Source organism: Salvia splendens, chromosome 4 (assembly GCF_004379255.2).
Source record: "Salvia splendens isolate huo1 chromosome 4, SspV2, whole genome shotgun sequence".
NCBI lineage: Eukaryota > Viridiplantae > Streptophyta > Magnoliopsida > Lamiales > Lamiaceae > Salvia > Salvia splendens.
In genome coordinates, this window is record NC_056035.1 from 31,531,778 (window position 1) to 31,556,664 (window position 24,887).

The following is a 24,887-nucleotide window of genomic DNA, read 5'->3' on the forward strand; positions in this document are numbered from 1 at the left end:
GCCCACAATGGCGCGGACGATAGGCCATCGTCCGCGACGTAGGGCGCGGACGATGGCGGGTACCCACAATGTGGGCATCGTCCGCGTCCGAGGACGATGGACGCCATCGGGCGCCCCATTGCGGGTGCCCTAACACACGATTTGGATTTCCAAAACCCTAGTTTCAATTATGGCAAATCAGGATTGGTCATTTTATTCTTAAAGTCAAATTATTCTTAATAATTTTGGTATTTTTAATTCGCAAGTGGATGGACTCGGAGTTGCTCGCAAGGGGAGCTGGATGCCCCCCTAATGCCGTGCCACCGCCTCGAAGTTTGTGCAGCAAGAATAACCTTCTCCATAGTCATCGACGAAGTAATTGTTTTAGGATTGTTATTATGTACTCCCTCCGTCCCGGCTAAGATGACACATTCCTTAACCGTCACGAGATTTTAGGAGTTATTGGTTAATGTGTTTAATTGGAGAGAGAAAATGTGGATGGAAGTATTAAAATATAGAGAGAAAGAAAGATGAATATTTTAATAAAGGTGGAAAAAAGTGGTTGAGTGTATTAATTGGACAGAGAAAATTTCCAAAACAGGAAATGTGTCATCTTAGTTGAGACAAACTAAAAAGGAAAATGTGTCATCTTAAGTGGGGCGGAGGGAGTACTATTTTTTTTATTTCTAAGATTTTAATCATGCAATATTTAATTTTTAGAGTTTTAATTTGTTTAATTTTCAATTTTTTTAATTAGTTTGCATTTCGAGGGGGTGAGGCTCACTAATTTGCTCCCCTAGCGCGATGCTTTGTGAGACGAGCAAGCCGCAACACAGTCTAACCCGTGCTCGTCTCGCCGAGATGAAACCGAGACAGGAAAGAGCTCTAACACTTTCAATTCTTATCTATTTGGGTAATTAGCTAGTGATTTAGTCAATGGCCGGATGGAAGATTAAATATAATTAAAATGGCGTTTCACACTACTGTCAAATTCCCCATTGATTTGTCAAAAATAAATAAAATAATATCAAATTATGATAGAAGGATTGTTCTATAACGCCATCTCCAATCATTTACACCAAACACAAATCCATTTTTGCAGTTCTGTCACATCAAACAGTAATTCTACTCCAACCATTTACACCAAACTCAAGCCCAAAAGAATATTCCATATTCACCTACTTTTTTTACTTTTTCAATCTTACCTACATATTTATCTAAATTACATATTAACCCCACACCATTTTATCAATAATTTTGCAAATGTAATTATATAATTTAATACAATTATATATATATATATATATATTAAATATATTATATATTCAATTAAAAATACACAAACTTGGAAATTAAAATACATCAAACATACTATAATAACATTCAAACATAAATTACAGTACATTTAAAGACATTACAATTACATAAAACATAGGACAACACGAAAAAATAGCTAAAATTCAAGATTGCATATTTGAGAAATTTTCCCACAAATGGTCAACTAATGCATTTCGAAGTTCCAGATGTGCATCTTTATTTCTTATTGCGGCATACCGAGTCATGTACTCTTGCAAATTATACGAAAGAAATAATTTTTTATAATATTAATATCATAACCTACATATTTATTTAAATTACACATTACCCTCACAATACTTTATCCATAATTTATACTACATATTTATACATTAACACCACAACACTTTATGAATAAATTTCCAAACATAATTAAATAATTTAATATAATTATTTATGTTATGTACTACTTTTTATTATTAAATATCTATTATTTAATTTATTTTTTGTAATATTAAATTTCATAAAAATTTACAATAGAATACATTAAAAATATTACTGAAGCACAGTATATGTAAAATGAAATACAATTAGAATACAATTAGAATACAATTACAATTTACAATTAGAATACATTAAAAATTTACAATCAATACACTGCGTATGTATGTTAAACGAAATACACTGCCACCTCTCTATATAATGAAGCCCATTTGTTGAAATGTAGTTGAAATATTAATGAAGCCCATTTACAGTTAAAAAATAAAACATTACTGTTCATCATCTTCCCAAACGTGTTCGTCTTCACCAAACCGTGTTCTTCTTCTTCCCCAAACTTTTCTGCTCTCACTTCTACCTTGATATTCTTGCTCTATTCGAAACATACTCAAACAAGGAGGGTGTGAATGCAATTTCAGAAATTATAAAATGGGTTTTGCGTTTGCTACAGTGCAACGCCATATATAGGTCGTCAATGTTCAAAATCGCAAAAAAAAGCTGATTTGGAATGCGTTTTTGAGTATGGTTGGAGCTCCAATCTACTGCATAGATGGGATTTGCAGTATGATTGGAGATGCTCTTAGGAGTAGAAAACAAACAAACATATAAAACTTTTGCAAGTATCAAGAATTTACAAAACGAGTTTCTTACATGAAAATCCGTATTCGTTATCTCGGTTTTCATTAAATGTAACCTTACTGAGCTCTTCAGAGTGTGAGCTATTGCCTATTGTTAAGTTTTAAAGCACATACTAGTATATAATCATCATGTTTTCTTTCTTGTTATAGACAGGTAAAGGGTGTTGCAAGCATAAATTGTAACTGTAGTAATTTTTCGTCATCATGATATATAGCTAGTACTATCATACTTCTAATAATTCTATCAATAAATACCATAATAGCATCCACAATGGCGGATGTCCCGGCGGACGTCGGACTGGCGTGCCGGACGTCCGCGCGGGACGTCTGTCATTGGGCAGCATGCATATGGATACGGACGTCCGCTGCGGACACCGGAGTTCTGCGGCTTTCCGGGACGTCCGTTGGGACGTCCGCCATTGCGTTGACACGACGGACGTCCTGGCGGACGTCCCGATTTTTTTATTGTTTTTTGTGGATGTCCGTCGGGATGTCCTTGGGGATGTCTGCCATTGTGTAGTGGGATGTCTTTATGACGTGGCAGTGCAGTTGAATGTTCTTATGATGTGTCAGGAGGTGTTTTTGGGAAGTCCGTCGGGATGTCCGCCGTGACATCCGTCCTGTTGGATGCCCTAAATATATTAATTTAAATATAACAATTTGAATGGTCCAAACTCCAAAGCACCTAATGATGGCACAAACGTTCCATCATAGTACACTTACAAAGATGAGACATTTCATTTGAAATGTTGTCAAAATTGTTCAACTTTTGGTATAGTCCAAATCTCTAATGTCATAATCGCAAGTATAAATTCTATCTCAATATGCTCCATGATGATAGAAAATTGTCACACGTTTAATAGATAGATAAGTTCTCGTTTGACACTTCTAATTCGCCGCCTCAATTTATGTGATCAATATTTGGAGTTGAGAGTATAATAGTAAGATAGATTACTACTCAAAAATCACAACGCCTATTACAACAAAATTAGGCATTGCAATTGTGATATGATCTATAGATTATTCAACAACTACGATATTCTCAAAAAAAATTTGAAGATCGTCACTTAAAACGATGTTGTCAAGCAATATAGTTTTACAGTCGAAATTTGGTGATTTGTGATGTTGTAATTATGCTGTTTTGAAAATTGTATTGTAATTATAATTAAAATTATGGTGAAAATTTTGTAATTATTGATAATCAATCATAAATATTGTTGGATGTTGAATTTTAATGGTCTTTAAAAGAGCCAAGTACAGATTAAATGAATTCCATTACTTATCAATTTTGAGCTGACGTTGAATTAATGTTTTTTTTATAGAATAACAGATTGATTGTATCGAATGAATTTCTTTATTTTGCTTATTATCCTAATTTAATAATCTAAACTAAGTTCAAAGGAGTAGTAGTATTTGATAGTAGTTTATAACTTCAGATTTACTATTTTTCAATTTATAATAACTTATCTTTCAACCTTTGCAGTTTACTTGACTGAACTACTCATTTGTTTTAGTTTTATGATTTTGATTTTGATTTTTTCTGCTTATAATAGTCTAATTATTTATTTATTTTTTTAGTAGCATATGATGTTTGAGAAACATTTCAACCATAACAAATGTTTATAAAATGGCGCAGAAAGTGTGACTTTGATGATAAATAAAACGAATTGGACGTTTTAATTTAACATAAATAAAAATGATACTGTTCGTATAGACAGACATTCAAACAAAATGTCATAACCTAACGTATGTCTACAATAAGTTAAAACTTAAAAGCAAAAATATTACTAGTAAAACACAAATAACAAAGACATTATACCAATAAAGGCTACTATGCGCAGGTAGTCATAATCAACTAAAGAAAAGAAATATTTATAAATTATGCAAAGATTAATATTAAGGATTAGTCTATATATAAATTACTATCAAAAGTTCACCTACTAAATTTGACTAAATTGTTCTCAACTTGGAAGACAATGAAAACTGAGTGATCAATCAAACTTAACTAAGAAGTCAGCTAACCCTTAGAGCATCTCCAATGGCGGACGTCCGGTCGGACATCCGTGACGGGCGACCGGGACGTCCACCATTGTGGCGTGGCAAGTCGGATACGGGCGTACGGATGTCCTCGGACGTGCGGGCGACGGGCGGGTGGACGTCCGCCATTGTGGCGTGGGTCGGACGTCCGGTATTTAATTTTTTTTTTAAACTCTATATATACGGCTCGTTGAATTTCATTTCATTCGCACCACTTGTATTTTTTTTGTTTTATTACTATGTAATTTTTTTTTCGAAGCATGTATGTTTTTTTTAATGAAGTTGTTTATTTTTCCCATTCGTATTCGTGTTGAAATTTTATTTCCGTAAACGTAAATTGCTTTATTTGTGAATTTGTGATTTTTTTTATTGCGGGAAGTCCTAGTGGGAAGGGCGATAGGAAGGGCGGATTGTGCAGGGGAAGTCCTAGTGACGTGGCAGTGGGATGGGAAGTCCTAGTGACGTGGCAGAATGTGTTTTTGGGAAGTCCTAGTGGATGTCCGAGTGGGACATCCGGGCATTGGAGATGCTCTTAGGGCATGCACAAATCCATTTCTTAAATCATTGAAATTCACAGATCTTACAATATTTTTTTGCTTACTAAACAATATCCACAATTTACCATTCCTTCACATAATTATGGGTCTCATTAATTTTTTCTATCCTTTTGTTTATCTTATAATTTATTTATCCCAATTTAATTAAATTGTGAAATTAACTAAAACCCTAAAATTACATTTTATTGAAAGCCGAAGAATACAAAATTGAAATTCAAAAATTACTAGTATATTTTATTGAAACTCGTTGTTGTGACCAAAATTCGTCTAAATGAATTCTTATTATACTATACCCCTAATTAAATAAAAATTAAAGTAAAAACAGGAAATTTATTTGTATAGTTTTAATTCAATTAACAATGAAAAATAAGACAATGAAAATCGCAAATATTGAAAAGTATACTTACTAAATAAAAAAACAAAACAGCTCTTCATTGCAGAAATCCTGCAACTAAAGGCAACGATTGCGTATGGTGTTAGTAACACTAACTAAGCACTCTAGATTAAAACCGGAGTGAACATATGTACCAAGATAGAATTCCTACACAAGACAGGACAGTCTGCTTTATAATGAAAGTAAACCCAAGATTAGGCTAATTAATAAATTATTTATAATTAGAAATCCTAGGTAGCAAATTGGAGTATTCCTACACCCTTTAGAATCCTCACAAACAGAAAACACAAGTAAATTGCTAACAATCCAATCCCCAAGGATTTGTCAAGCTGCATATTTCGCTTAGGCAATATCACAAGCGCCCAAAGCAATCCACCCATCATGAATCCCACCGTTTCGTACACATCCGAATCATTCGGCACATCATACCCCTCCGGATAAACCTTCAACGACGCTAACACCAACGACAGCCCCAGCCCCACCAGCGTGTTGAAGAGGGGGCCGGCATAGCACCCCGATATCGCCACCTGCGCCCCGTCCGCCCCCCCCTTCAGCGCCATCGCCATATTTGAGATCAAGTCGCCCAGCGAGTTCCCCCACGCGAGGACCGTGACTCCGAGTACCGCAGGGCTTATGCCCAAAATGTTGCCGAATGCAACCAGCAGCGACACGAGCTCTTGCACGATAATGTATGTCCACGTCACGCTCATTAAGAAGCACCCGGCCAGCCACGGCAGCACCCACCTCTTGGGCGGCCCGGCCCCCTTCGTCAAGGCCAGCGACGCTGCGCCGAGGATTATCCCTACGGCCACGGATGCTAATAGCAGAGCGAAGCTCTGCTTGGCGCAGAGCGCTCCGATTAGCATTGGCGCCAGCGTCGCGGACGCCACAGCGAACGGCTTCGACCATTTCTCGTCCCGAACGTCTGGGATCGTTAGCCTTCTGGGTAATGTAACCGGCAATTCCACAGCATACACAAAGAGAAGGATGCCGCGACGATACCAAGAATATTCGTCGGTAGTAACAGAAACCGAAACCGAAACAGAGGATTTATGCTCATCAGCATGATTATCTAACAAAGGCACCTCCACGTCATCCAAAGCCTGGCCGTGAACAACCTCCTTCCGCCGCAGAAATTGCATAACGGAGACGAGGGCGATGTACAGGAAGTAAACAGAGAAGAAACAGAGGGAAAACCAGAAATTAATCCTCCCGGAGATGTTGATCGCGATGACGCAGCAGAGGACGAAGAGGAAGAAGAGCACGTCCCGGACGAAGCTGGCCCGGTCGACCCGGATCCCGCGCGACGAGACGGCGATGCTGACGACGCCGACGACGAAGCAGGAGATGAAGAAGGCGCCGCCGAGGACGCTGCTGAGGCCGACGTCGGCGTCGCCCGAGCGCGTGAAGGCGATCACGCTCGAGAAGACGTCGTTGGCGCCGTTCCCCAGCGGGAGGAGCGTGGTCCCCGCGATCGTCGGGGAGAGCCTCAGCACGCGCGAGAGGCTCTCCACCGACGGGCAGAAGTACTCCGCCGTCGTGTTGCCGAGGACGTAAAACAAAACCGATAGCCATAGCAGCAGAGCCAAATACCCAACCACGGGAGAATCCCCACAAACGCAGTAAAAAACCTCGAGGTAGTTCAAGTAGCCGCTGCTGCTGCAGCCGCTGCTGGACCTCACGTAGGCGCATTTCGCCCGGTAATCCGAGATTTCACGGACGCCGCTGCAATCATCGGCCGCATCGTACAGCCGGTTATCCGAATGCGAAGGAGTTGAAGAAGTGGCGAAGATAAATAATAAGAGGAACAGAGAGAAGGACAAGCTGGCACAGAGAGAAAGCGCCTTGTTCCGGAAAAAATCCATTCAGAATAAAAAACGAATTTGATGAGAAATTGATTTAATTGGAACATAACATAGCTATAGCTATAGCTATGCAGACGACAAGGGTAGTGTGTATGTGAGGTAGGAATGTTTGGTGCGAGCTTTGTGGTTGGGACAAAGTTAATTAGGCAATCTCTTGGGAATTGTGATTATTGAATTTGTAAGGGAATTGATACAGGCACAGCTATCGACAACGACGCATCACACTTTTTCAAACCAAAACTTTTAATTATCTAATTTGCGTTTGCTTGTGAATGCATCAAGGAATAACCTAACACTGGTAGTACATAATTATTGAATTATTAATTGGAGTAATGCAATTATTGAAGAGATGCGAGTTTGGGGAAGGATAAGGTAAGAATCGGGCACCACCAGCGCAGTGAAGGAAAGAGTTTGTTTGACTAGATAAGGTTAAAAAGAAAGGAATTGTACAACAAATGAGATGAAGCTCGTGAACAGGATGCTGATTGCTCGGTGCAAACTTGTTTGGAATCATTCGATTCGGGTTTAAATGATTAGAGGAATCTTCAGGAAAAAACAACCAACGTTTATTAACTATACTATTTTTACAGGGGTGGCCAAAATAATAGAAATTTGAAAATTCAACTATAATAAAACTTAAATTTAAGATCCGGTTTTGTACGGACCGGGTCGCATTTTTTTTCTAAATCTTGGACTTTCGGACCGCATCGGATATTTCTAAATCCGAGTAATTCGAAGTCCAAAATATATTACAATTATAAACATTACAAAAATGAAAGTTATTATGTTGAACAATTCGAATGGTATTTGGGATTATATTTTTAGATTTTGGTAGAAGATTTTTAAATTTTGGATTTTCTATATTAGATTTTTGAATTTGTAGATATTTTGATGCAATTTTAAATTATTTTGATCAAATCGGATTTTGTATTTTCTAACAATTCGAATCAGATTGGATCCATTTTTTTAGTGAACTGCAAAAATAGTATCTGGACAATATAAGATGCATATTTGAGGCACTTCGTGCAAATAAATTGTATCCAAGCTACCTGAACAAAATTTTTATTCATTTGAGGTATTGTTTCATTATTTTTAGACATGTTTTGCCCTTTGTTTACTCTTTTGTATTAAAGGTATTTAGTACATTTAAATTATTTGTTTCTCTATTTTTATTTATGAGTTATAGCTCTCATCTGCGTACACTTTCAATTTATTTATGATTGTTATTCTCCATCTTTTCTCTATTTTTCATCTTTCTCGTTCATTTTATTTAATTCTCTTAAAATAATTAGTTATAATTTCAAATAATTAATATTTGAAAACACTTAATGAAAATAACATACAACAAAAAATTAATTTAAATTATATAAAATATTTTAATTTAATAAAAATAATAATTTAAATAAATAATACTCTCTCCGTTCCATAGTAGTAGATGCACTTCTTTCCGGCCAGAGATTAAGAAAATTATGTGTAATGTATTAAATAAAAAGATAATAAAGTAAAAGATAGAAAAAAGTAGTGAGAATAAAGTAAGAGAGATGGAAAAGTAAGTAAGAAAAAATGTGTTGACTTTATTAAAAAGGGAAATGACTTCACTACTATAGACCGTACCAAAATGACAAAATGACTCACTACTTTGGAACGGATGGAGTAATACTTATACTCCCTTCATCCACCATTATGGTAAGAGTCATATTTCACTTTTACCATAAATGATAAGTAGGACTCACATCCACTAACTTATACTATTCACATTTTATTACAAAATTAATACTCTGTATATATGTAGGACTCATATTCAACTAACTCGTGGCGGAATCAAATAAGACTCTTATTAGAGTGACGAAGAGAGTAATCATCTTTAATGAGTACAAGTAAATGTAAAACAGTAAAAAACTTGGTCTTTCAAATATAATTTTAAAATATCTAAACAATACTGCTATCCTGTACATAGAAAGCGTATATAAATAATTGAAATTTCGACATAAATAATAATGCATGATGAAATTAATTTTTAATCAGTTGCACATAATTTTTTATTTTAAAATATTAATTATATGGGAAGCTATTAAATAAATAAGAAAGATATAAAATGGAGAAAATATAGATAGAGGAAGAGAAATCATAAATAAATTGGAAGAGTGATTAGAAAAAAGAGTAAACCACACTAATAGTCATTGATCTTGTCGAAAAATACACCAATAGTCCCTAAAAAAATTTATAGCCTATTTGGTCCCTAAAAATTAGGAGTACATTTTTGGTACCTGTCAGTCTTTTATACCCCTCTGCATTCAAAAAATCTCATAAATGCCATTGAGGGCATTTTCGGTATCTGGAAATCACAGTTTTGGTACCTCTTCAATCATGCAATTATTTTGGACATACATAAAAGCACTTTTTACAACAAAAAATATTTTCTTTTGAATTAATTCACTTAAAATTTTTAAATAATTACTTGAATAACATATAGATTAAGCTTTATAATGAAAAAATTACAAGATAGAATTCACTATAATATTTTTTCTTCTCAAATTTAAAAAATTTAAGTAAAAGTTTTAAGTAAAAATAAATCCCACAAAGAATTTTCAATAATTCAATTTAATATTTATATTAAAAAATGTTACTATTAAATATAATTTTTTCTTCTCAAACATACAAATTAAGTTGTATAATAAATAATATTTAATTTTAAAAATAAATAAAGCATAATTAAACATTTGGTTTCTTATTTAAAATTTTGAAATCATAAAGCATCAAATATTATTTAAATGAAAGTATAATTGAGTTTATAAAAGAAATGGTGATAGAAGAAAAAAATGAAAAAAATTAAAGAGTAGAAAGGTCCAAAATTCTCCAGAACTTTAAATATTCACACTAGTGGAGTTACTTTACTCTTGTTGTACCAAAAATGATATAAAATTTTTTAGGGACCATTGGTGTATTTTTTTTATAAGATCAGGGACTGTTAGTGTAGTTCACTCTAGAAAAAAAAAGGAAAGATGTAAATCATACTCCATCAATTCCATAGAAATAGGTCATATTTACTTTTTTTATCTGTCCCATATAAATAGTCCATATCTACTTATGACAGCTTTTTTCTCCTTTTTTTTACTTTATCGTTTATGGGCCTTACCATCCACTACACAATTTCAACAATATTTTCTCTTTTTCTCTTACTTTATAAATTATGAATTAAAACTTGTGTCAATCATAAATGACCAATTTTTATGGGACAGAAGGAGTAAATGAATAAAAAACAGAGAGAATGTGATAAAAAGAAAAGATCACCCTTGAGGCAAGAAAGGACAAAATAGGAAATAAAAAGTATAAAAAAAGTACCTCAAATTCATTAAAAAAAATTCAGATACCTTAGATGCAATTTATTTTTATGATCCTATGTTCATCACCGGATACCATTTTTATAGTTCACTCATCATTTTTTTAATTTCAAAATTTTGAATTGGATCAAATTTTTTAATTTCAGATTTTTGAATTGGATCAAAAAGGAAAAAAAAGCTGATCCGAAATTCGAATAATTTCCTCTCTTTGAGTCAAGTTACACTTCATAAAAAATCGATTGATTGACAAACAATGCGAACACTAGGACCACAAAAAAAATGGGACGTGGTAAGTTAGATGTCGTGTCGTCTTATGTACAAATACAATGCAAGAAATAAACGTGGTGATCATGATAAAATAAAAGTATATTCTCTCAAGTTTTAGACTACACCAACACCAAGTAGGAGTACTAAGAATTTTAATGCCTAAAAGTTTAGCTAACTATATCCGATTCCTTTGCTTATTCGTCTAGAGATGATCAGATGAACTAGTGTGACCTGGGACAGAACTTGAAATACCAATTAGCCTATGTTAAGATTTAATAAAAATACTAATATTAACAAATTTATTTATAATATATAGTATATGATTCAATTTGTTGTTTCGTTTGATTTCTAAAATCAAAGCAAACCAAAAAGATAAAAAAGATGCAATCATGTTAAGAACTAAATATTGTATTTGAAATCTAAAAAGAAGTGATCATGTAGCAAAAAATGAAGTTAAACGACGTAAGACGTATTAGAATAGAAATATATCCATAAAAATTAGTATTAGAATCAAAACTAATTTAGCTGTCGTAATTTTGATTTTTTCTTTTCTTTTAATTTGATTTTTTTTGTTTTTAAAAATAATACAAATAACAAAATCAATGTAGTCTTACGATTAGATCGATGGAGATTAAGTGCAAATCAATTATAATGTTGTATTTGAAATATTCTATGTATGTTATTTTACATTAAAGTTAAGGAGATTAAAATTATGGTGAGTGCAAACTTTATATTCTTTTAAATTAAAATTTGGACGATTTGGTGACAAGTGTCCCACTCCTAATTAAACAAATGAAAATAAAATGGGATGAAAAAAGAGTAAATTAAAAGAAGAGAGCAAAATTGAGAAAAGTAATGTGGTGTATAATTATTTAAACTTGGGCATGTTTTATTATCATAATATTCAATAGAAAATAGTCCAATAAATATAGTAAAGGTTAAGGCCCAATCGATTATCAATACTACTATATGAATTGAAGCCTATTTATAATCATCTTCTTCCTCAAAATTGGCGGCGCAACTTCTCAGTTCTCAACCAAGAAAAAAATTTCTAAAATAATGAATTTTAGCAATGTTACTATCTTGTGTTGGGAAATACTACCTCCGTCACACTAAGTGTCACATTTTGTCATTTCAGTCCGTCCCACAATATGAGTCACATTTCATTATTAGTAGACCCTACATTCCACTAACCAATTCTACTCACTTTTTATAAAACTAATATATAGAAGTGAGACTCATAATCCAATAACTTATTCAATTCACTTTTCTTTACATTTCTTAAAATCTGTGTCCATACTAAATGTGACATTTAATGTGAGAAGGAGGTAGTAAGATTTTAAAAAATCCGTATCTGACATTTAATGTGAGAAGGGGTAGTAAGATTTTAAGTTTTATATTTAATGCATACACTAAAATAAAAATATAATAATTAATTTATTATATAAGTACTTAAAGTTACATATTGTCATCTTCCAAATGGAATAATACTAACTATTATTATGATAACTTCAATATATTTCGTTAATATAAATATATGATTTCTTGTTTAAAATAATCTAATAAATTAAGAAAATATACATAATACAACACATTATTACTTAAAAGTTATCGATTACGTTTAATTAAATGAGTTATAAAAATAAACAATAATTAATCATTAAATAAAATAAAATAAATAGAAAGAGTTGAGACTTGCAACAAAAAAGTGAACTAATTTCAACTTATTAGATTGCTATCATATGTTTGAGCTATCATGTGTTCGAGAAGACCGTCTCAACCCATGGCGCAGTATTTGGGCTAGACGCGTGTGCTCTTGCAACTGAGCAAAGCTCGCCTGCAACAGCGTGCACGAGCCTAATGACGAGCACGCGACGTACCGTGTCGACCGCAGGTGCTCCGCTCATAGCTAAGGCTGCTTTGTACAAAAAGTCGATTATTATGAAAAGTAAAAATACACGGTTATTGTTGAAAAATCGATTATTTTGGTTAAATGAATAATTAATCAGCAGAATACAGTTGTGCGATTGATATTGATATCCGTTAATATCGAGGAAAGGCGGAGAAGAAACAATCCAAAATCAATTCATCGACCAGGCTGCCCAAATTGAGAGAACACAGATTTCTCCTTTCACTCCCTTTTGTTTTCGATTTGCCCAGGAATGGACTGTGCTCTGAGAATTGCCCCTTCTTCGCCCAAGGTTTCCTCCCTCCATTATCGTTTGCACAGTAATTCGAGGGTTCTTCACAGGATAGGCTATGGAATTCCCTGCAGTGACGCCGTTTTGCTCAATTCATCCTTGTTTGCTTCTCCCGCTAGGGTTAGTAGTTGTGATTTTAAATGCTGATTTTTTTTATAATCAGTATGGAAATGCGGTAATACTTAGCTTCAGTAGTTGGAAATTAATGTAGAACAACAGCTGCAGCTTTGTAATTTAGGGCTCTGATTTTGGCAAATTCTATACTACGTTATCTGGTATGCTAGCTTGATTCTTCCAACTCATTTGGTATGTGTGTGTCTGTGTTTGTTCTTGGTCAATATAGTGTGGGGTATCTCATATGGAAATGATTTGATGTGCCTTTGGCTAATACGGTATTCATCTGTGCATGATATAAATTTATATAGAATGATCTTGCAGGTTGTTCGATGCGATGTCAGGCGAATAAGTAGTCTAGAATCTCTTTTCTGCTATGATAAACCTATTCCTGAGGAGATTATTGAGAAGCCTGTTGGGCTTGCGTTGACCGAGAAGGATGTTGGAGAGAATCCTCGATGCTCTAGTTGTCTCTCTAAAGGAGCGACTCTTTGTGCAACTTGTTCAGGTTCAGGCTTATATGTGGACTCTATCTTGGAGAGTCAAGGAATCATCGTAAAAGTCCGATGTTTAGGTATTGTTCTAAGAAAGTTCTATTTATCATTTGTTTGCCATATATAACATGACTTTGATGAGCCTGTATTTTAGAGAATATTTTAGCCTATACACTGTTAGTATATCTTAGACTAGACAAGCTGAGGTCATACTCCTACCAATAAGCCGAAGAAACCAAATATGACGGAGACCAATTGCATGTCATAAAACCTTTTGAGCTTGGGATCGAGAGGATGATGCTTTGATAACAAAGCGAAAAAATGACACCCCTATTTTACCGTGCAGGTTGTGGAGGAACAGGGAATACAATGTGTTCAGAATGTGGTGGCCGGGGTCATCTTTGATTTGGCTTCATGTTTGTTATTACTCACATAAAAGGTCTGTTTCTCATTTAATTAGTTATATCCCAGGGCATGTAATGCAAACCTGCAGAGATCCTGATTACAGATACTCAACATGTGTATGCTTTTGCTTTTAACTTCTCGTTGTATCATACATCAATGGGAACAAAATTATTGAAATCTGCTATAGATCCTGCCTCCATGATTGCTTGTTCTTTCCCAAATTAAGAAAAATAGAATATAGAAATCTGCTGAAAGGTCAGACTTCCCTGTCTTTGGTCATTAACTGCTCTATAGATATTGTGTTTCTCATTAGTCAAGTAATAAGGAGATTATGCTGAAGGGAAATCACTGAAGTTCCTTCAGTCTCTCAAATATAAATGCTTCAGTACAAGACTTGCTGATTGAGGAAAACTGTGCAACACATTATGTTAAGACTAATTGAAAGCTTTGTTCACCAACATTGTCGTCAAAAAGGGTGCAGCAGCTCATGGCATGTTTTTCTCTATGGTCTAACATATGGATGTTGGAAAGTTCTCGAACTACCTATGCACACCATTTAGAATAAGCATGAAGGATCCATCATACATAGACCATAAGGAGATTTGTTTTTGCGACTTTACACTTGTGATCTTTGTAGCTCCTGCATATAAGCTGGGATGGTGCTATGAAATTGCTGACTTTGGGGATTTTCTGCATATGCTACGTAATACGCCATTGTGCTAGCTTGTAAACACCACGGCCACCCTATTCTTGAATTTTAAAGTAGAATATTGTTCGAAGTTCATGACATTATAAACTCTCATTACTTCCTACAAAGAAGTAAAAGTATATAGTAAATTTAAGATCAGCTTCCGCCTCACAGTGAGATATCTAGTCAAGAAGGTGTAGATGCACACTTCTGTTGCATACTTCATGTGAATAACAAGTGACCAAGTACCTCCCTGTAGTGCACAGACAGATCCTGCTACCACGCCAGATAGGAAGCAGAACGAACTAGTCTAACAGAATTGATGCCTGCACAATCCCTTAGTTGTATATATCTACTTGCACAAAACCCCATTTGTTTCCATATGCCACAATCCTTGATGCAACTCCTGAGCAACAGTTTGCACACAACTCGAACTCGTCTACCTCTCCTGAAACCTAATTGTCTGCTTGGGCTGAACCACGAATAACACCAAGAACTGGTATAAGCATTGAGGCAAAGCAAATATTCCCCATTGAATAATTAGCTGCAGTTTTTACTGCTATCTTGAAATTTACTTCTATTGCACATGTGAATTACATGTATTTGATGTGTGATACTGTGACTTTCATCATATTCTTGATAATTTGTGCTGATCATGTCGAGCATCCTAGGATCAGGATAATGAATAGAGTGTCGACCATGGTTCCGGTTGCAGTGGCTCCTCCAAAGCCAACCATCAAGAAGCATGAGTAGAGAGTGCTTGCAATGGTTTATATAACTACACTAGTATTTACTTTTAGGGGATTATAATTATACACAGCAGAAGCTTTCAGTATCCTGCTAGAATGTTCAAACATAAGATTAACCCAGGATGCATACAAGGATTGTAGTATTGCGAAAACTAGTTCAATTACTAATGCTGCGGGGACTCTCTGGAGTGCCCATAGAGACGAGTAGAATCCCAAACGCACATGTAAGAAGAGGGCTTAGCTAGAATGCGGCTTTGAGAGTTGTTGATGGGGTGAAACTTACCAATGCTTGCTGTGAGAATCCTATGACTATGGCACAAGCTGTTAAAGTGACGAGTAATCAAGGAGCATGCACAAAATTTGAACTCATTAAGCAGTATTTATTGATTGATAAAATTTGATACAAGAAGGTCCAGAAACAATACGAAAGAGAGAGACCTTAATTCTTGATGGAAGGCTAGGCTCTGGACCTTGAGCATTTTAGAAAATCTCATGGCTCTCGTGAAGCAGTTTCTAGGGGGAGGGAAGCATAAGGAAGGTGGTGTTTATTATCGTTGCTTTTGGTTAACACTTAACAGATCTTTAGGGCTATATTAAACTAGTATCGCACTCGTGCGATGCACGACCTAATTTATTTTCTATTCACACTAATTTGAAACTGTGATATCACAATTATGAAATGAGACAGTATTATTATATTAAGTTCTAAACTCACGAATGTATACAATAACAATTTATTACACAAGTAAAAATTAAAATAAGTTTTGAAACAATAAACAGCACACAAAACACAACCTTCCTTATGCTTAATCATCTTTCCTTGAAAAGTATTGAACTAGTATTTTATTTTTGGTTCGTCCTTGAATATTTTATTCAACTTTTCACTTTTATTTTACCAATTATGAATTAAAAGCCGTACCAATTATGAATTAAAAGCCGTACTCAACCAAATATTCATACTTTTCAGGGACAGAAAGAATAACTTTATAATAGTACTAGTATCATAAATCTCGTGCTGTCCAAGGAATGATCATCTTTCTTAGGACGGACTGAGGGAGTAATAATTATCATTACATTCTCTTATCTATTTCATTATATAAAGGATTGTCTAATTAATTTCATTAGAGCATCCGCAGTGGGCGGAAGATAGCCCACCCGATGCATCGTCCACCACTGTAGCAAGGCGGGCGATGCGATTCCCTTCGTCCGCGCCCTATGCATCGGCTGCGGTCGATAGCCTTGGATTACGCATCGTCCTCCCCATTGCGGGCGACGCGTTTTACATTATTATTATTATTATTTCTTCTATATCTATATATATATATATATATCACACATTTTCCAACTTCTATTTCACTCTACTCCATTCTTTTCCTCTATTTCTCTCTAAAAAAAGAATCCAGGTGAATTCCCAAATCCAAATAGTCCCGACGGATTGCCGATGTTCGGTGGTGGTGCTCGGTGGCCGGGTACAGACCCTGTCGAATACCTGCCCTTCGATACACATAGTTCCATCTAGTCCAACTGGGAGCCCAACACCCAGTACGATCCGGATATCACCACGGATTCCTACGGCTGTCTGACATGGAGTCGTCCCCCGTCCGCGCCTCCGCCACCGCCCCCGAGGAAAGGAAGAAGAAAACCAAAAGCAGAGCCCAGAAGTTGCCGCCTCCGGAGAAAAATGAAGAATTCTCCCTAGGGAGGACAAACTACAGCCCCGAAGAGACCGTTCATCTGATGAGGTGTTGGGTTGATATTTCAGAGGATCCGGTATTTGCCAAAAACCAACGACAAATCCCGTACTGGGAGCGCATCACTGAGCGCTATAATGAAACCAAGCCGGCGGCCGCGTACAAACGCAGGAGGGAGCAGCTCCGCAAGCATTGGGATCAGGTGTAGAAGCAGCTCAACTGGTCTCGACAGAGTATATGAAGTGCTTGAGGGAGCAGGGTAGAGACGAGAGTTTGTCCGATATATGCGATAAAGCATTGGCGTCGTACTTATCAATGTACAGCGAGTTCAAGCACTACTCCACCTGGCTCATCGTGAAGGACAAGCAGCAGTTCCAAGGAGGGATTATGCCCATATCGTCTGCGGCGAAGAGGACGAAGAACACCGTTACCGGTGATTATACGAGCAACGACAGCGGCGCACCTCCGATGGACCTCAACCAACCGATGCACGAGGATGAGAGCTCTGGCACACCGATGTCTACCCAGCGTCCCATTGGCAACAAAGCTGCCAAGAACAAGGGAAGGGGAATGCGACGACCTCACAGAACCCGACCCTGACCGCGACCACGACCCCGGCCTCGGCTTCGACTACGATGCATGTCTACGGGGACTTGGTGAGGGTCGCCGCCCAAAGGACATTGTTGGATATGCACAATGCCCTCAGGCAGACCGATGACCCGGGTGAAGCTCAATACCTCAAGTAGATGATCAGATCTCCAACGCCAGTTGGGAATCAACTAGACTAGTTGTGCACTTGTTTTATTTCTACTCTTCCTGTCGTTGTTACTTTTTTTAATTAAGTAAATGTAGGGTTTCCCTTTAATTTGTGTTGCTTTATATTTATTTTGCTTGACATATTTGTAAACACAAAAAATAACAACAAAATAGTAGTTAAAACTATAGGTCGAGCTATAGGGCACCCCACTGTAGGTGAATGGGTAGGGGATAAAATGCTAATGTGGCGAGCTATAGGGTGCCTTATAGGGCGGGCTGTAGGGTGCCCCATTGTGGATGCTCCTATACCGCAGATTGCCCATGAGTATAGAAATTAAGGTGTTTTTATTATAATATAAATTTGTATTTGAAATAGCTATTACTATCTTCGTCCCGTATTACCTGTCACATTTACTTTTCTATCCTAATTTTATAAAAATGATAATAAATAGTAAAAGTGAATAAATAGTAAAGTAAGAGAGAGAATAATATAAATAAGACCCTTCTCTACCTTATTCTTTCTTTTATTTTATTATTTCTTGATTTTAATTATTTATTATCTATCTTATTCTTTCTTTTATTTTATTATTTCTTAATTTTAATTATTTATTATCATTTTTAAAAGTAAATCTAACAGTAAATGTGTTAATGTGGGATGGAGGATAATATTATCCTCAAACTAGAAATTCGAAATTCTATTTACATCACTTTACAAACGTGTCGTCTCATGAAGTATATGCGTGAGAGTTGAGACCTTAAGACAGTGCCACAAATTATGTGTTTCGCAATACGTGTTCAAAATCTGATATTGTTTATTTTATTTGATTAGTGTTAGAAAGATCATTCAAGAATAGTTGATTATTAGTATTTTAGAATTGATTTATTCTCTTTTCCTAGTTACATTTTATTCCTTTCATAACATTCTTGTAAACCCTATTTAAAAGGGGTCGATTACTTCATTATATAATTAAGCGATGAAATACATATATCACTCCCGTATTATATAATTCAACAATTACTACCATCTATTTCGATTTTTTCAATTAATTCTCATAATTATCATAATTTTACAGATATACATACAACTAGTGGAATAATGCGAATCTAACAGGCTGGATATTGCATTCAATTAAGAGCATAATAAATTGACTGCAGTAGTATTCGTTGATTTTAAATTCTTTTCACACTAGAAATGGAGCGTTACGAGTTAAATGAGTGATGATGCAACTCTCTCATTTTCTAGTATATATATTGGCATAACATTTTTCTTCTCTCCATATATTTTCACCATGAAAACAACTAAAATAATTTGTCTCTCTACTCTTGTAACTATTTTATTGCTCTCTCAAATTTTCTCAACCTCTGCAATTCCAACAGCAAATCTAAAGAATGATGATATAGCGATTCAAAAGCACTCTCAGGTTCGTATCTCATATTCTTCTATGTTCAAGTATTTGATGGAATTAAGTGTTATCAATTATCGTGATGATTAATAAGTTTTGTTTTCAATTTTTGATTTTAATTTTGGTATGGGTAATTTTTGTAGGAGGTGGTTGATGCTGTGAGAAGGGAATCAAATGAAGAATTGGATAAGGCTACAATCATGGATTATAACCCTACTGGGCCCAATCCACGCCACGACCCATTTCCACCTGCACCACGTAAATACTAGTAGATGTCTAGATGATACCAATCACTAATTTTAAGTGGAATTCAGAATGATGTAGTAGTGATTTTGGTTATATATTGATGACATTCTGTTATTAAAAATTTTGGATTTTTTTTGAAGTTAGAAAGTGGCTTTGTAGCAAGGTCTGGAAAGGGGAAACAATGTATTCTAGGTAGTACTTCCTCCGTCGGTGAATAGGAGTCTGATTTTGCTATTTTTGTCCGTCTGCAAATGGGAGTCCCGGTTCATAATTACCATAAATGGTAAAGAGGTCCCACATTCTACCAACTGATCATTCCACTCACATATTATTTAAAACTAATACTTTAAGTGGGATCCATATTCTGTTGGAATCGTGTTTGGTCAAAGGATTTTGACCAATAATAAATGTGACGAGACTTTTAATTTTATAAAATTAAATGCAATAGAGACGATCTATTTTTGGAGTAAATGACCGTGATATATTCATTTTCTCCAAATTGATTCCCGGTGAGTGAGAAATTATGAATTAAAGATTGTCACAATTGTGAACTAGAGCTATGAGATAAAAATAGGGATTAATTATAAGAGTTATTTATCCCACATTGGTGGAGAGAACTTTATTAAACATGTATTTAATAAGATGAATTATTACGTGTGATAATTATAGGGTACTAAGAAAGATGGGCAGTAGAGCCCACACGTGCACGCTGCCTCGTCACGAGCCGCGAGCTGTGAGCCGTGCTCAGTGCACAGTGTCCTGTGACCCGTGCCCGGCGCCCCGTCTTTCGGGTGCTGTGTATCAAAAGGTTCACGATGGACCCGATGCACAACGGGTACTAAAAGGTCCACGACGGGTCCCGACACATAGCGGGTCCACGATGGACCACGATGGACCACGATGAATAGCGGGTGATAAAAGGTCCCCGATGGACCCCGACGCATCATGTGCCAAAGGTCCACGATGAATCTCGTCGTGTAGCGTGTCCAGATGCATCATGTCTCTCTAGCTCCCGTAACGGCTTGTAACCCCCGGCGGTTACAGTCAAGCCATCATGACTCACATAATGGTTATTGACTTCATCAATACCAATGAGTGGACTTGACCTATAAATAAGCATGCATCCATTGCATTACACACAACATTGCAAACCAAGCATATCATTTGCATAGTTCTCTCTCTGCATAGTCTTCCGTCGAAGCTCTGCTCTCGCCATCATCTAGTTCGCCGGAGCTTGTTCTGTTTGCGGTGCTGCAACGAACAAGACAAATCCGTTTTATCTTTGGGGACGACACGCCAATCCGAGAGCACTACCGGGGCGTATCTCGTCTTGCGGAAAGAGGACTCCTCGACTCGGCTTACATCTTTACGGTTTATTGTTTCGAATTCTTTTTTGTAATTTTAATTCAGTTTATTTTCGTTTAATTTCTCCATTCTTCATTGGTTGTATTACACCCGGTTAGTGTATCTTTGTATTGTAGTCAATATTCCAACCAACATATTCCACTACCTTTCTTATACCCACTTTTCTTAATATTTCTTAAAATTCGTGTCAGAATAAAATGACACTCATATTCATGGATGGAGGGAGTAGTATTTATTTTAGTAAACATTGCATTCTGATAAAAAGGATCGATTGAATGAGTTTTCTGAATATTGAATTAATATCCGTGTTTTACATACTCTCATAGAGTAGAATTATACTCTCCCTGCCCCAATTAATCGATTTACTGTTTCATCCATCTTCAATTAATTGGCACCGCCTGACCGCCTCTATTAATCAGTACAAATTTCCTATTTCATCCTCCTTTAATTAATTGACACATTTACCCCTTCCTGCTTTGACACCATAATAAAATGATCAATAATGACTTTTCTGTATGGAATCACCACCTCATAATTTTAGTAAGATAATCATTCTCCTAATTTCTCTGCTTATTTTTTGAATGTTGATATCTTTTCAATAGAATTTCCTTATTATTAATTTAATAATTTAAAATACTTTTTAAATTTAAATTGATTTTTTTAAATACGATCCCAGTTTGTATTTTGGGCCGAGATAAGGACGATTTAAATATGAGTGGATCGAATATTGGGCCCAATTCTAAAACTAACGAAAAGGGTATGTGGGTATGATATTGGAACCAGTCAAGAAAAACATTTTGTTAACCTAAGTTTTATTTTAACTTAATACTTTAGCATGATTTTTCAAAACACAAAACAAAACTTTATCAGACCATATACTCATATTTGCGATACCATTAGAACAAATAGCTCTTATAATTTTTTTATCTCACTTTAAGATCGAAAAACGATTACGCTCTTTATTTAATATACTATATTGCAGTAGAATTTATCTTTCGTTTACCTAGTAAATCAATCAATCCGCCGCTCGTATACTTATTTATTCCAACGTGCGAACATGTCCGTTTGCATATATATGTAAGTTGTAATCTTATTAATAATTTACATATACACCAATGATCAATAGACATCACATAGAAATCCCACAACTTCTATATTCGATACGGACAAAAAATACAAACTTCCCATAAGTTAATACTACTTAATTACATTAATAATTGAAGATCGGTCTCCATATGTCAAATTTGCACTCGTCTATTACCAAGAAAATCCACAGCCAAGTCAGAGATTCTTTACTAATATATCAAATAAACTCTATGCATTGGTCTTAGTATTTGGTTGATGCATGATAGATTATGTGTTTCTTACATTCGTTAGTGTGTAATCGGGTTCTGCCCGCTTCTTATAAAAAAAAATTATTAATGACATTTTTAATACAATTAAGGACGCTAATTTGTGTTTCTAAATATACGACCAATGCTTCAAAAATCGTCCTTATTGTTGGTGTCCCAACTAAAATTAGAGGACGCAAATGAAAGCGTCCTAAAAAAAGTAAATGATTAAATTAATTTATTTTTAACTTAGGGATGCTTTCTTTTGCATCCTAAATTGTTGTTATTTTTTTACGTAAAACTTTCTAACACAAGTGATTGCGTCTCAATTTTTATGTCCCTATAATGCCCATTATTTCGTCTTGAAGTTGAAAGTAAAAGTCTTAATTATTTTGTAAGATATGTAGATCTCATATTTTATTAAATTATTATATCTTGTCACATATTTTTGTTCGCAATTCTTAAAACCGGCAATAAGTTAAACGAAACATTATATCACAGATAGATAGTAATAAAAAAAGTATGTAATGGACGACAATCATAAAATATGATTGGCCGTTGAAAACAAGATTTCCAGATTTTAGCAGTCAGTTGAAGATAAACCAATTGCAAGTATAATGGTAGAGATAATATTGTATTTGCAAACGCGTATTTAAAACCGTCTTCTTTCGATTTTTTTGTTTGACTTTTGCACGTCGCCAATTGTGCCACCCTCAAACTTCATGTACCCACAAAAAAATAAAAGTATTCACGTCTATAAATAACACAAAATGATCATCACGATTATAGATAACATTCTTATGCAAAATGGAGAAAATAGTAGCAGCTATAGTGGTCTGTTGCAGCATTATAGGGCTTGCTTCTGCTCAGTTAAAAGTAGGGTTTTACAACTCAAGTTGTTCGAGGGCGGAATCGTTAGTACGAGAAGCCGTGCAACAACGCTTTAAGACGGACCGTTCCATCTCGGCTGCATTACTTAGAATGCATTTTCACGATTGCTTTGTTCGGGTACGTTTGGCCTTCATTTTAAATAATCATAAATATTAATCGTAAAAAAATCAATGTTTAGTCTAGTGGTAATACAATACTCCTATACATGAAGAGTAAATGTGTCAGGCTACAACCTTTAATGGATTTATTTTTTAATATTTTTCTTTTATAAATTTTTATAATTTATTCCTATTTTATACATATTATTATACTAAAGCCTTATTAATCATATAAATAATATTTTGAAAATATAGCCCTTATTAATATTTTTATTTCTACGTCCGCATTAATGTTTGTTTAAATTGGTGTCACTAGGGATGTGATGCATCAATACTAATACATTCCGAAACCGGAGACGCGGAGAAGGACGCCTTCCCGAACGAAACCGTACGCGGCTACGACCTCATCGACACCGCCAAGAAGGCGGTGGAGGCTGCCTGCCCCTCCACCGTCTCCTGCGCGGACATAATCACCCTCGCCACCCGCGATGCCGTGGCACTGGCCGGCGGCCCCAAGTACGATGTCCCCACGGGCCGCCGTGACGGCCTCGCATCCGACATCACAGAAGTCGACCTCCCGGGCCCACAAGAGTCGGTTGCGCAAGCCTTTTCCGCCTTCCGAGACAAGGCTTCACCCTAACCGAAATGGTCACACTCTTGGGAGCACATTCCGTAGGCGTTGCGCATTGCCAATTTTTCGAGGACCGGCTCGCCAATTTCCGAGGCTCCGGGAAGCCCGACCCCACCATGGACCCGGGATTGGCGGCTCGGTTGAGGAAAATCTGCGGGACGGGGAGCGATCCGGCGGTTTTCCTGGATCAGGGGACGGCTTTTGTGATGGATAATCAGTTCTACAACCAGATTTTGTTGAAAAGGGGGATACTGGAGATTGATCAGAGGCTGGCCCGGGATAGGGCGACCGGGCCGATTGTTGCGGGCTTTGCGGCGAACGGGACTGCGTTTCAGAGGAGCTTTGCGATGGCGATGGTGAAGCTGAGTAAGACTGGTGTTCTGGTTGGGAAAGCAGGGGAGATAAGGAAGAATTGCAGGGCTTTTAATCCTAAACGAGGCCTACGGGTTTGAGATTGATTAGTATTTCATTCATGATTATTTGTTTGGGCTGAATTATGTAATCCTAATTGTATGGTGCGCTAAATATTAAATTTGACGAAATGATATTGTAGGTATAAGACTACTTTGGATTCACTATTTACCGAGACCTCCTTGGTCTTGTACAAGATAACTCAGTCAAACCATCTACCAAGCGACTGATATTACAAACAAATACAAGCTATTACAACAGTAACTAGCTAAGATCTCGAACACAACACTCCTGGACCAGAAGCTCCAAGAACCACCGAGAACCCTGCACACTAGAAACCCTAGTTAGTAGCAAAATACAAGATCCTCTCGGATCTAAACAAATAATGCAGGGAAAAAGAGAGAAATCAAAGGAATCGCATAGATCCTGTAGCTATGGCTCAGTCACCCGCTAATAGTACAGATCTATTCACCAAAACCACGATCCAAGGGAGCAACGTAGAATCCAACTGTGAAAACACTTCACAAACCACAGATTCCAA

At 36.0% G+C, this 24,887-nt stretch overlaps 2 protein-coding genes and 1 pseudogene across 2 annotated transcripts; 2 read left to right on the forward strand and 1 right to left on the reverse strand.

The window, feature by feature from the left end:
* Positions 1 to 5,543: 5,543 nt before the first annotated feature.
* Positions 5,544 to 7,485, reverse strand: LOC121801251 (cation/calcium exchanger 1-like). The gene has a single exon (XM_042200700.1). The coding sequence runs from the start codon at positions 7,262 to 7,264 to the stop codon at positions 5,630 to 5,632; it is 1,635 nt and encodes a 544-aa protein (XP_042056634.1). The 5' UTR covers positions 7,265 to 7,485; the 3' UTR covers positions 5,544 to 5,629.
* A 5,176-nt stretch (positions 7,486 to 12,661) lies between these two features.
* LOC121798539 lies at positions 12,662 to 14,272 on the forward strand. The gene is made up of 3 exons (XM_042197600.1): positions 12,662 to 13,193; positions 13,512 to 13,761; positions 14,028 to 14,272. Exons 1-3 carry the CDS (start codon positions 13,035 to 13,037, stop codon positions 14,084 to 14,086), a joined length of 468 nt encoding a protein of 155 aa, XP_042053534.1. The 5' UTR covers positions 12,662 to 13,034; the 3' UTR covers positions 14,087 to 14,272.
* Positions 14,273 to 23,122: 8,850 nt separating this feature from the next.
* Positions 23,123 to 24,419, forward strand: LOC121800338 (annotated as a pseudogene).
* The last annotated feature ends 468 nt before the right edge of the window (positions 24,420 to 24,887 follow it).